At 35.6% G+C, this 11,876-nt stretch overlaps 1 protein-coding gene across 2 annotated transcripts; it reads left to right on the top strand.

The window, feature by feature from the left end:
* The first annotated feature begins 2,705 nt into the window (after positions 1 to 2,705).
* On the top strand, positions 2,706 to 11,448 carry Ssbp1 (single stranded DNA binding protein 1). 2 transcript variants are annotated; one of them, XM_076832493.1, is made up of 7 exons: positions 2,706 to 2,755; positions 3,403 to 3,467; positions 6,489 to 6,549; positions 7,799 to 7,939; positions 8,155 to 8,242; positions 9,789 to 9,877; positions 11,299 to 11,448. In XM_076832493.1, the coding sequence occupies exons 2-7, from the start codon at positions 3,444 to 3,446 to the stop codon at positions 11,340 to 11,342; spliced, it is 447 nt and encodes a 148-aa protein (XP_076688608.1). In that variant the 5' UTR covers positions 2,706 to 2,755; positions 3,403 to 3,443; the 3' UTR covers positions 11,343 to 11,448. The 2 variants fall into 2 exon arrangements, with proteins under 2 accessions (XP_076688608.1, XP_076688609.1); XM_076832494.2 differs by lacking the exon at positions 2,706 to 2,755 and adding an exon at positions 2,763 to 2,893.
* Positions 11,449 to 11,876: the final 428 nt, after the last annotated feature.

Here is an 11,876-nt window from a genome sequence, read left to right as displayed (position 1 = left end):
CACCAATTTGAATGCCTAAGACTTCAAAAGTCACCTCATTTAGTATTTACAGTCAAGGTCATAAAGCTACTAAGGTTCTTATCAGCAGTGGTCCCAGGTATACTAATTGGTAGCCACTTTTCTTCCCTATTGTTATATTCCTAATGCCTCCTGTCAATAACTTATGCTTAAATTTTCTGATGAACAACAAGAAAACGGCCTCTGAAGTGAAAGAAGGGAATAGCCTTTGGCTTGGCCTGTGGACTGAGAAATGTCCAAGGACCCCAGGGACTCTCTGTACATAGAAAGCAACAATATTTGTCTTTGAGCTGAAGTAATAGCTTAGAAGAAATGTGCCTGGAATTCAACAGTGCTTCCCAAGGTGCATGATACTATTCCTAAAAGTGAATGCCCACATTTTGAGCAAGTAGTATTTTCTGGATGGAGGTATTCTCTTCTCTGATACTGTATTTATAAAATTAATGGCCCTATATTATGTGAGGTAGGTAGCAATAAGAATATGTACAACTAGGACATCCCTGAGCTGGTTAACTTGTGAAAAAAACAAAAAACAAAAAACACGGGAGGTAGAGGGTTCAAGGAAATTTGATGTTACTGCTCTCTCTCTCTCAGTCTATTTGTCTTAACCATCTTGTGACTGTTCTGGTTGGTTTGGATTTTTCTGGATATCAACAATTTCTCTTGATTTTAGCAGAATTTGGCTTTGCTTCTGTGATTTTAGCATATTTTATCCAAATCCTCTTCTCTGTGTACATTTTCATAGGAATTTATAAATAAAGATTTTAATTTTTTTCAGAGCCAAATATGGGTAAAGCATTCTTCTTTGTAACATGTAATTAATAATGAGAAATTTATATTAGAAAAATGGATGGTTGAGTGGGTGAGAGAATTCAGTTGATTCTAACACATCTTGTCAGTAAGGCTTCATAGGTCCAAAAGCCAAGAATAATGGTCAGGCTCAGCTATACAATAATTTTGACCATAAAAGTGTTTGATAACTGCTTTATGTCATGTTAATGATGGTAATCTGTTAATAATACATTGATTTCTGTTGCCTAATTTTCTTCTTTTCCCTTCATTTTTAGAATCAATATCCCCCCCTCCCATCCCTCTAATAAGCCCTCATACAATTCTTCTGTCTTGGAATAGCAACTCTTTCCATGTGGTCTATTGCCATTGGATAAAGACTAGTAAATAAAATGGGGTTGGTTTATTGCTTGCCATTTCCTCATCCCTTCCTATGTTCCTTGCAATACAGTGCCAGGTCAATCACATTTGTGGTTTTAAAAACAGGTACGTTATTAAGTGTGCAATGTATAGTCCAGAATTCTTTGGTTAAACTAGTCTCAGATGTTACAGCTACCACTAGAAGGGTCTCTGACCTTTCCACTGTGTTCCTCAGAGTCTAACTTCACACCTGAATGAACCTGATGCCAGATTGGTTGGGCTCCCTCTGGCTCTGTGAGTTTTCATGGCAGCAGTTATCACAATAGCCCATAGCTGCATGGATACTATTGAGTATGAGAGGAACTAGGTCTTCATTGGGTTTGAGATTTCATCTTTTCCACTTCAGTTGGACATTTACCCCTTGCTTGGGTAAATTCTGACTTTGCATCGATATCATGACATAACTCAAATTATCGTAATTATTTCATTAACATTATTGGGCTGGTGACATTAAATAAGTTAAATTTAAAAACTCTGGAAATGTATCCTCCACAAACCCTGATACCTGAAGATGCCAACAGACAATCTTGAGATTTAGAGAAATACTTCTGTGCTCTACTGGTCTAGCTCTAACAGGTCATTTATCTAAGGTTGTAGAAGGATTATAACTAAAAGACTAATGTTAACCTCCCAGCCTGGACAATTAAATCTGTACAATTTCAACCTTAAATTACATTAAAAAAATTGTCAGTTTTTTTTTTTTAAATTAAAAAGTAGCCACAATAACTCTAAAGTGATGCTAAACTTGCTTTTGAACCACCTTAAAAATACATGTTAGTAATCAGTTTAGGCAGAAGTGCTATAATAATTTTCCAACAGTTATGAGACTTTAGAAAAACTGACTTTAAAAGCAAAGTGAAAACTTGATTCAAATTTTCAAAAAAAAAATTTTTTTTTTTAACAGTATCAAAACTTTCCAAAGCTTCCTATTTATGATAAAGCATTGCAAACCCTGTTCTCTATCACTGGATGCCCATAGCTGAAATTCTTTTTTTTTATTTTTTTTTTATTTTTTAGTTGTAGGTGGACACAATACCTTTATTTTATTTTTCTGTGGTGCTGAGGATGGAGCCCACTGCCTCACACATGCTGGGCAAGCGCTCTACTTCTGACCCACAACCCCAGCCCTCTTCTTTTTGGCGCCCTCTTGAATTTTGAGGCCTCAGCATTTTCTCTAGATTCCTTCATTTTTCTGCTTACGGCTTCAGGAGGCTTGGGGCATTTGTTTTGTTCCTAGTCTCAATTACACTACTTCTTCCCTTCTTGGTCGGGACTGGGAACCTCATTCCTTTGGAAATTGAAAATCGCCGCAACTCACCGCTTGGCGGCGCCGATGCATCCTTTTCCGCCTGGAATGAAACTTCCAGGAACTCCTAAGTGAAAGGACGTGTTTCTCGCAGTTTTGACCGGCAGCATTTTTACGGAGCACGCCTCTGACTTCCTGTTTTCTCCTTCCTATCGCAACCATTACGTCTTCCGTGCACCGGAAGTGACCCTTGGGTGGGGATTGCCCGGTCTAGCGAGTCAGGTGAGGGAGGCTGTGAGGAAGGGCGCCAGCCTTGTGTTAGTGTTCTTGAGTGCCTGCGAGTTTCTGGAGGTGGTGCAGTGTCGCTGTCTTTCCCTTCTCACTCGAGGCGGGACTCTGCGGTTTCTCCCAAGTTGTTAGGTGGGAATGTCACGTTTGGGAAAGGGCGTCGGTCCCTCCCGGGCGCTCGCGGGTCTCCGGGGCACTTTGGCCTTTGCCAGGGGGAATGGAAGTAGTGGTTTTTGCAGCAGCACCGGGTTTCAGATTGTAGTCCTTTAAAGACACTAATATTTATTGAGCTCTTGCTGTGTGTCAGGCACTCTTAGGAGTCTAGAATATGGGAGTGAGTTAATCAGGCAATCTTTGCTTCGAGAGCTTCTGTTTCAATACAGTTTGAGAAGACTGGATTGGAAGTGGGAATAATTTAGAACCAGAGTTTAAAAATACGGATTGGAGGAAGAGGAAATTAAGTGGGCTTGAAAAGAGGTTTCTGGAGGGGGAAGGGGATCCTCAAATGCGCAGGGATGTTGATGTGGGCGCAAGTTAGAAGTGCATAAAAATTATGAGTGCAGTTAGGAATTTAGGATAGTCAATATGTTTCTCTTGCTATAAGATGCAGTATTTAATTTATCTTTTTTTTTTTTATTCAGGAAAAGCTAAGTTTAGATTGTAAGAAAAGAAAATAGAAGCCATGTTTCGAAGACCTGTATTACAGGTAGTCACTTTTCTGTATTAGTGCTAAACTGTACTTTGATCAGCCATAATGATCTGATTTCTGTAGGCTTTTGACTGCAGGGGCAAAAGACCTTTAAGTTTACCCATTACCTGTGTGTACTCACTGGACAGGGAAGTTCAGAAATGAATTTTGCCATGTAAATAATGTTTACTAAAACAAAAATTTTCAAATTTATTCACCTATGTAATAAGAATCATTAATTTTTAAAATGTGTAACTTGAATATAAATCAGAGAGTATTTAAGGTTTTAAATGATACAAGGACTATAACAATCATTGTTTCAGCATTTTTTTCTATGAGACATATAGTTTCTTTTCTCACCATCTATCTCCTTTTACTAAATGCTTCCCTCTTCTCATCTTCTACAGTGAAGACAGCTCAACTCTGAGCATCACCACAGATTCACATTGCCTACCTTCAGTCTCATTCTGAGCAATTTGGCTCCTTATCTATCTCCTCATCCTGGCCATCTTTGAGTCATATTATCTAGATTACCACTTTTCCTTACCACATTTGGGCACCAAGTCCTGTAGATTCTCCTTAATAATACCTCTATGACTCCTCATCCTCCCATTAAGTCTAGTGAAGAATCAGTTCCTCTATGAAATCTATTGACATCTTTGACCAATTGTCAATTTGATTTTATAGTCTTAGATCCCCACTTTAACTTATAGATACTTCTAACCTTTTAAGATTATGTGAAACATGGAAAAGTTATTGCTAGTTGGGTACAGTGACTGAGTCCTATAATCCCAGTTACTTGGAAGCCTGAGGCAGGAGGATTCCAGGTTCAAGGCCAACCTTGGCAATTTATTAGGACCCTGTCTTTAAAAAAAAAAAAAATTGTTGGGGGTGTAAAGTGCCCCTTGTTTCAATTCCTAATACAAAAACAAAAGAAGTTACTACTGTCTTGGTATCTTGATAGTACTTAGTACTATAGTACTAAGATATCTTTAAGATCAAATATTCAGAAGTTAAAATTTAATTTTAAAAGTCATACAAGTTAAATAATTTCCCTATTTCTACTTCTTTAGTTCTTAATTTTCATTTGTGCCTAATGTAAGACATTGTTATTTTTTAAGATTTATGAGTGTTGGCTTCTCTGACCACTTAAATTAGTATATTGCTATGCTCATGACACAGTTACTAGTTAGCAGTTTGAGTCTCTAGTATGTTGTAACTTACTGTGTTTGTTTTCTTACCCACCTTCTATCCTGAAATTTATGATAGGCTTATATAGCTCACAGCACCCAGGAGTGGGTATTCATTTGATGGTGTTCTTCTGCTTTTTATATTAACAATACTGCTGCTTGAAAAATGTTTCTCTGATAGAATGTCTAGCTCTCTGAATTCTGCATCCAGTGATGTATATTCCTACCTTATGAAGGTAGGAGTAAAGGTAGGACTATACCTAGAACAAAGTATCTTTGAGGCAGCAGAGGACAGTGGGAAAATCAGCAACCTTGTTATTAGACAACCCTGGATTCTAGTCATTACTTACCACTTATTTCATACAAGATCTGGGGTAAGTTCCTCACTCTCTGAGCTTCAGTTTACTTGGGTCTAAAGTGGGGATAATTTTACATAATTTATATATTTAGTTTTAGGGTTACTTGATAAGGTTAAGCTCTTTGTTGGTATTCAGTAATAATATCTGTGATTAACTAATATGTGGCAGTGGCTACTCTTTTCTGATGACTCTGTGACTTGGATAGCTATATCTTTGTACTTAACCATGTTTGCTTATCTTATGTCATTTTCCTTGATAACACTGAAAACATGAAGTTTTCCATCAGATATTTATACAGCTTTACAACTGGCCAAGTCCGCTATAGAAGCTGTGTGGTTTTTTCCCAATAGTCTTGTGAAGCAGATGTTCATCATCATTTTTGCTATTTTTTAAGTGAGACACATTAGGCTAATCATATTTGAGTTATCTCCTATAGGGAGCCTGACTTTGGAACCTATCCTTTTGTATATCCAAAAGATATTCATGTAATGAATATATGGATTTTTTTTTTTTTTTTTTTGGTTCTGGGGATTGAACTCAGGGGCACTCAACCACTGAGCCATATTTCAATCCCTTTTTTTGTATTTTATTTAGAGATAGGGTCTCACTGAGTTCCTTAGGGCTTTTGCTAAGTTGCTGAGGCTAGCTTTGAACCTGCAATCCTCCTGCCTCATCCTACCAAGCTGCTAAGTATTATAGGTATGTGCCACTGTGCCTGGCTTTGGAATGTATTGTTTTATTTATTTATTTATTTATTTTGGAGTTTAACCTATTTTTCATTCTCTATTCTTGTGGCTAAGAGTGAGACTTAAGTAATGACATTGTTTGTATTACATATACCCTAGCAGTAGTTTGATAATTACTTTTTATGTTATTAATGAGTATTTATAAATACATTAATTATAAAGTACTATTCCTTTTTCTCCTTTCCTTTGGTCTAATGATGTACTGAGTCTGTACCCATATTAGATAAATCTAAGTTTCTTAATTTCCAAATTATGTATTCAAAATATAAATAATATACCATATATTTATTTATTTATTTATTTTTAAAAAGTTGATCTATTCTTTTGAGTGTAAAAAGTAATTTTTGCTTTTTTCTATGTCTCCAGCTAATGAAAGCTGGATTTTTTTTCTTTCTTTTTTTTTTTTTTTTTTAACTTGGGAGCAACTCTTGGGTACAGATTAGATTTACAGTTACTGTCATGCTTTCCTTTGTGGAAGACATACAATTTTGATTTTATGTTTCATGTGCAAACACAGAAGTGTTCTCTACTACCTTCTTCATATCTGTGGCTTCTGTGGTAGGCTGCTCCAGAAGTGTTTGCTTGGTCTTTCTGGCTTTGTATGTTGAAAGAACATGGGAAAAGCTTTTCTCTTCTGGAAGTCTTCGAAACTACTGCTTAAGTAATGAACAAATGTGAGCAGGTCTTCTGTTAGCCTTTGCCTTTTCTAAAAAAGTAAAGCCATGTTGCTTGTTTGTTCTTCAGGTACTTCATCAGTTTGTAAGACATGAGTCTGAAGTAGCAAGCAGTTTTGTTCTTGAAAGATGTAAGTAGCCATTTTCTAAGTTTGCAGTGTTACTTTTGGTACTATTCTAGTATTCTCAAAGTGCTATAAAGAGATGTGCTGGGTTAAACTGTGTTAACCATTATGGCTTTGGCCGTATTTGCTGCTTAGGTTGCTTGCCCCATCAGGCTGTGGGGCCCCTTCTTTTCTTTCTTTCTTTCTTTCTTTTTTTTTTTTTTTTTTTAATAAATTGGGCCTTTGTTTTTTTAAACTGGGGATTGAACTCAGGGCTGCTTGACCACTGCCCCACATCCCCAGCCCTACTTTGTATTTTATTTAGAGACAAGGTCTCACTGAGTTGCTTAGCTCCTCACTTTTGTTGAGGCTGGCTTTGAACCCTCAATCCTCCTGTCTCAACCTGCCAAGCTTCTGGGATTACATGCATACACTACCGCACTCAGCAGGGCCCTTCTTATCAGCCAGATACTACTCACTCTTGTTATCACTATCCTGCTGGACGATTTCTCATATTTGGTTGTCTGTGTCTTCTAAGGTTATTTTAAATTGTGAAAGATGCTATTTCACAGAAATACTCCTCTTTTTAATAAAGGTTTTTAAATATCAGATTTGTTTTAGTTCCACAGACAGTTCTTTTAAAAAAGGTACTATACATAAGATAAAGAATTTGAATTTTTTTTTTGGTGGGGCTTCTTTCTGTTTTCTTCTTTTTTGCAATCCCTTTCCCCTGCTGCCAGTCTTCCTTTATTGGTCCCTTTAACTTAATATGTTGACTGCTAGTGTTTGGGTTTTACTTAATTCAGAGATTAAAGTTGAAATGATATTTTTAACTGTTCCTTTTCTAGATAATTCTCTCAATCTGAGGTGTTTAGATTTCTTTAAATGTCAACTTCAGCTGACATAATGAATTATCACAGAGTGGGTGGATTAAACAATAGGCATTTATTTTTCACAGTTCTGGAGACTAGAAGTCCAAGATCAGGGTGCCAGTATGGTTGGGGCCTTACTGGCCCCTTGGTGAGGGCCTTATTCCTGGCTTGCAGATGTGTTAGCTTCCTTACTGTTTTCACATGGTAGAGTGAGCAACTCTGGTCTTTTCCTCTTATAAGGGCATAAATCCCATCATGGAGGCTCCCTTCATCACCTTATCTAAACCAAATCATGGACCCATGGTCCCCCTCCAAATATATCACATTGGGACTTAGCACTTCAAGGTACAGATTTTGAGGTGGGTACAGCAGTTTTTTCAGTCTTATTTTATTTCCTTTTTCAGCTCTGAATCGTGTGCAGTTACTTGGGCGAGTAGGTCAGGACCCGGTCCTGAGACAGGCAGAAGGGAAAAATCCAGTAACAATATTTTCTTTAGCAACAAATGAGATGTGGCGATCAGGGGAGAGTGAAGAATACCAAATGGGTAAGTATAAAAGCCTGGGGTTTTAATTTTATCATCAATAAATAGAAATTATTTATTGCCAGTTATCTTAAATAGAGATAAGCTACTTCCAGACAAGGTTTATCTTTTCTCATTCTGTTGTTCTTTTAAAAAGTTGTGAGTTTCATTTTCCTGGGCATATTGTCCACTGGCATTTGTTTTGTCTGCTAGCATTATAAATATTTCCTTTTCTTTAGGTGACATCAGTCAAAAGACAACATGGCATAGAATATCAGTATTTCGGCCAGGCCTTAGAGATGTAGCATATCAGTATGTGAAAAAGGGGTAAGTTACAAAAGGAAGGGTCTTTTGGATTAAATGATTTAAAGAACCAATAATAACAAGTGTTGTCATGGCAAGGAACATGTAACAACTCCTTTGTTCTTGAGCTCTTATATTAAGAAGTACTGTACATTTCTTAATACTATATGTGTGGAATGTAGCTATGTGTGTGACTCATTCAAAGGCATGTAAAATCTTTAGTCTTCTAAGAACTTATATTTTAGGACATACATAAGGTATGTATGTAAAAATACATACATACCTTGTGTATGCCCTAAATAGCAGTAGATTGGGGCAGGAAATAAGACCAGTGCCTTAACTGCCACTGCAACATGTGCTTTTTGAACAACTGCAACAGGTCCTGTGCCTCTGTGATCAGGGATCCTGGAGATAGGTAGTGTCTTTTCCTCTTCGCATTCACATGACATTTCTAGCAGAGGATCTGGAATGTCTGAAGCCTGACACTGAGTTGTTATTCTCAGTATTTATTTTATATTTTGTAATTTTCTATAGATTTAGTAGTTCCCTTTGTAATGCTTAGATTAATTATCATAAAAATGTCTTTTCCAAATTCTCAGGACAAATGGATGTGTTTAACAGCAGTTACATTAATAGTTATGTTGTTTAGAAATGTACTTGTTTTGTAGAAATAAAACATTTAATAGAAATAATTTCAGCAATGATTAGAGAAATTTTGTCAATAATAGCATACCTTTTCTTCATATGTATCTCCATTGTCCTTGTGTGTGCACGTGTATACATACAAACACGTAAGAGGGTATTTCAAGGAAAATGTCAACATACAATTTTACCTACTGATTCATGAATCTGCGTGTGTGTATGTTTTCTTTGATATCCAGTCATTTTACTTGTTTTGTCTTCTTTCTATATTTTGCTTCACTTTTTTGGTGATGGTGGACTCTGAGAACTGGTGCTGTCATAGTAATTTTCTGCCCTTTAAAATCACAGTTATGATTGTCATCTAGCTCAGTCTTCTATATATATAGTGTAGAAATTGTCTTAGTAGTTGACTCTGAGTGATATGCTAAACTGAAAACCTCAATTTTGAGTTTTAATAATCTAAGCTCCTTAGAAGTAAAGTCATCAATTTCACTATAGAAGAGAATTGATAAATGAGTTAAAATCAGCATATCTGTTAGGAAGTCTAAAACCAGAGGTTAAGTAAAATCACATTTTGGAAATCAGTCCTAGAGATTAATAGATGCCCCTAAATTGGTCTTATGTCTTTATAGTCTTAAGGCTACCTCTTTTTTTCTTTTAATTTTGTCTTAAGATTAAAATTTTTTTTTCAAAAACTCCTATAAAGAAAATAGCTGAAGGATGAAAACATTGTTTTTTACATATCAAGTCTGTCTATACTTTATGTTTTTGTACTCTTAATTTTGAACTTTAAGAAGTGATAGAAAAAAAGGAATTATGTGTAATTATAGATTTAATTCTTAGTGTGTATTCATTACTACTCCTGATCTGACTCTTTGTAAAGCATGTTAGAGTTTCCAGAATATAAACTGTGAATTATTTATAACAGGTCTCGAATTTATGTGGAAGGAAAAATAGACTATGGTGAATACATGGATAAAAATAATGTGAGGCGACAAGCAACAACAATCATAGCTGGTAAGAACCTTGTGATAATAACTGTTTTTTTCTGCTTTAAAAGCTTGACTATGGGCTGGGGTTGTGGCTCAGTGATAGAGAGCTTGCCTATATGTCTTAATTCTTTGTTTAATGACAGATTTCCTTTTGTCTTCCTCTTTCTCTTTGCTCCAGAGTTCATGTCTTAACAACATGTTGATATTATAATTTGTTATAAATCATAATTATATTTACTTACTAGTAAGTTTCTTGGAAAGTAAATTGACTTTGAAAACCAGCATAAGTATTTTCCTATCCTCTTTTATTTTTTATGATAAACTAAATTTGTGAGTAAACTTTAAATTGTTCAAACTCTTGGGTGTTATGAACCAAGCAAAATAGAAGCATTTCAGATTATCTTTTGATTTTTTTCTTGTCATCAGTTGTCATTAGCATGATCAGTTAACTATATGTTGATGACTGATAGGAAATATGAATAGAACTTCATTTCTGTTTGAATTTAAGAAAACAGTTTAATTTGATCGACCTCTTTTATAGGCCATATTTTTTTTTTCTTAGGAATCATACCGGAACTTAAAAATAGCCACCAGTGGATGGCACTGTTGGCTTTTTATAGTGATTTCAGTTCTTATAATCTCTTTCTTGATTTACTATTCTATACCTAAGTATTCTATTTTGGAAAGACTGCAGTTATGAAGTCATGAACAGATATTGTAAATATAGGTCATTGTATAATATCTACTTTGTGGATAATTTTATAGTTATAGGAATCTGAAATTTTTGGAGTTATGCAGGAGATAATGCTTATCTATTTTCCCTTGTTTGCCCTTAGCTAACTCCTTGTGGAATAGCATTGCAGAGTAATGTCTGATGTTTTCAGATAAAAATGCTTATTTCTATAGTGATTATTGTAAAGCTTTCCCCCAAAATGGGTATATAAAATCATTCTGTCTTAAAATTAAGAACAAAATTTTTCTATGAGTTTTTGAACTTACTTAAAAACATATCTGCAACACTAACAAGGCCACATGGGAACCTTTTCCTTTCTTCATACCTAGCATATGACATGATGTGCATTGATCCTTTTCTTTGTGAGGATGTGCTGTCTGGTGTCATGGCCTCTGTTGAACACAGCAGACATTCAAACTTGTGACCAGTTTTTTTATAGGAAGTTTTTGTTGGGGTGATTTTATCTTCTGTCTTCAGGAAAAACAGATTCCTCAGCTTTTCTAACAAGGCGAATTGTTGAACAAATTGCCTGGGAAGCCCAATTTTTAGCTCTATTTATGCCTATTTAGTTAACCTTTCATGAATGCAGCAAAAGTTATTTAACATTTGGAAAACTTATTATAGCACTAAAGTATGTATATGTTAGAGAGGAATTATTAAGTGAAATGGAAAAGAGTTCTGAAATTAATACTTGTCTTTTGGCTTCTTTACAGATAACATTATATTTCTGAGTGACCAGACAAGAGAAAAGGCATAAAATGGATGATTCTTCTTTGACCATTGTTTGGTACAGTTCCCTTTCTGAATCATGTATAGTCTTTATAGTTTCTAAGGACAAGAATTAAAGTGCTCTTTTGTATAAATGAGTGATAATATTTTTCCTGTCGCTGCCTCTCCCCTTTTTGTAGCATAAACATCAGTAGCTCCTGTCAATTTTTGTGTGTACTAGTTGTTTATTCTTTTATGAGTAGTTTCAAAATAGTGAACTTTGAGGTTCATTTACCTGTGTTATAACAAAAGGATTAATATCCTTTGGAAGGCCTTCTGCTTTGGGGCACATTTCTATCACAGTATACTGTTCAGCCACTCAGCATATATTGAGCATTTCTGTATGTTAGGCATTTATCCCATAGTTGTAAATGTCGACTTTCTCACCTTTCTCTACACATTTGAAAGCAAGTGCTGAATCTTCTCTGAGTACCTCTACTTTAACCAGTATGTAGCTCAGAAGAACCACTCAATAAATGTTGACAGATGAATGATCCCAGTGGGATATTGACCTTTAGTTCAA

This window comes from Callospermophilus lateralis, chromosome 1 (assembly GCF_048772815.1).
Source record: "Callospermophilus lateralis isolate mCalLat2 chromosome 1, mCalLat2.hap1, whole genome shotgun sequence".
Classification (NCBI taxonomy): Eukaryota; Metazoa; Chordata; class Mammalia; order Rodentia; family Sciuridae; genus Callospermophilus; species Callospermophilus lateralis.
Note: the sequence above shows the minus strand (reverse complement) of the source record. Positions and strands in the feature narration are given on the sequence as shown.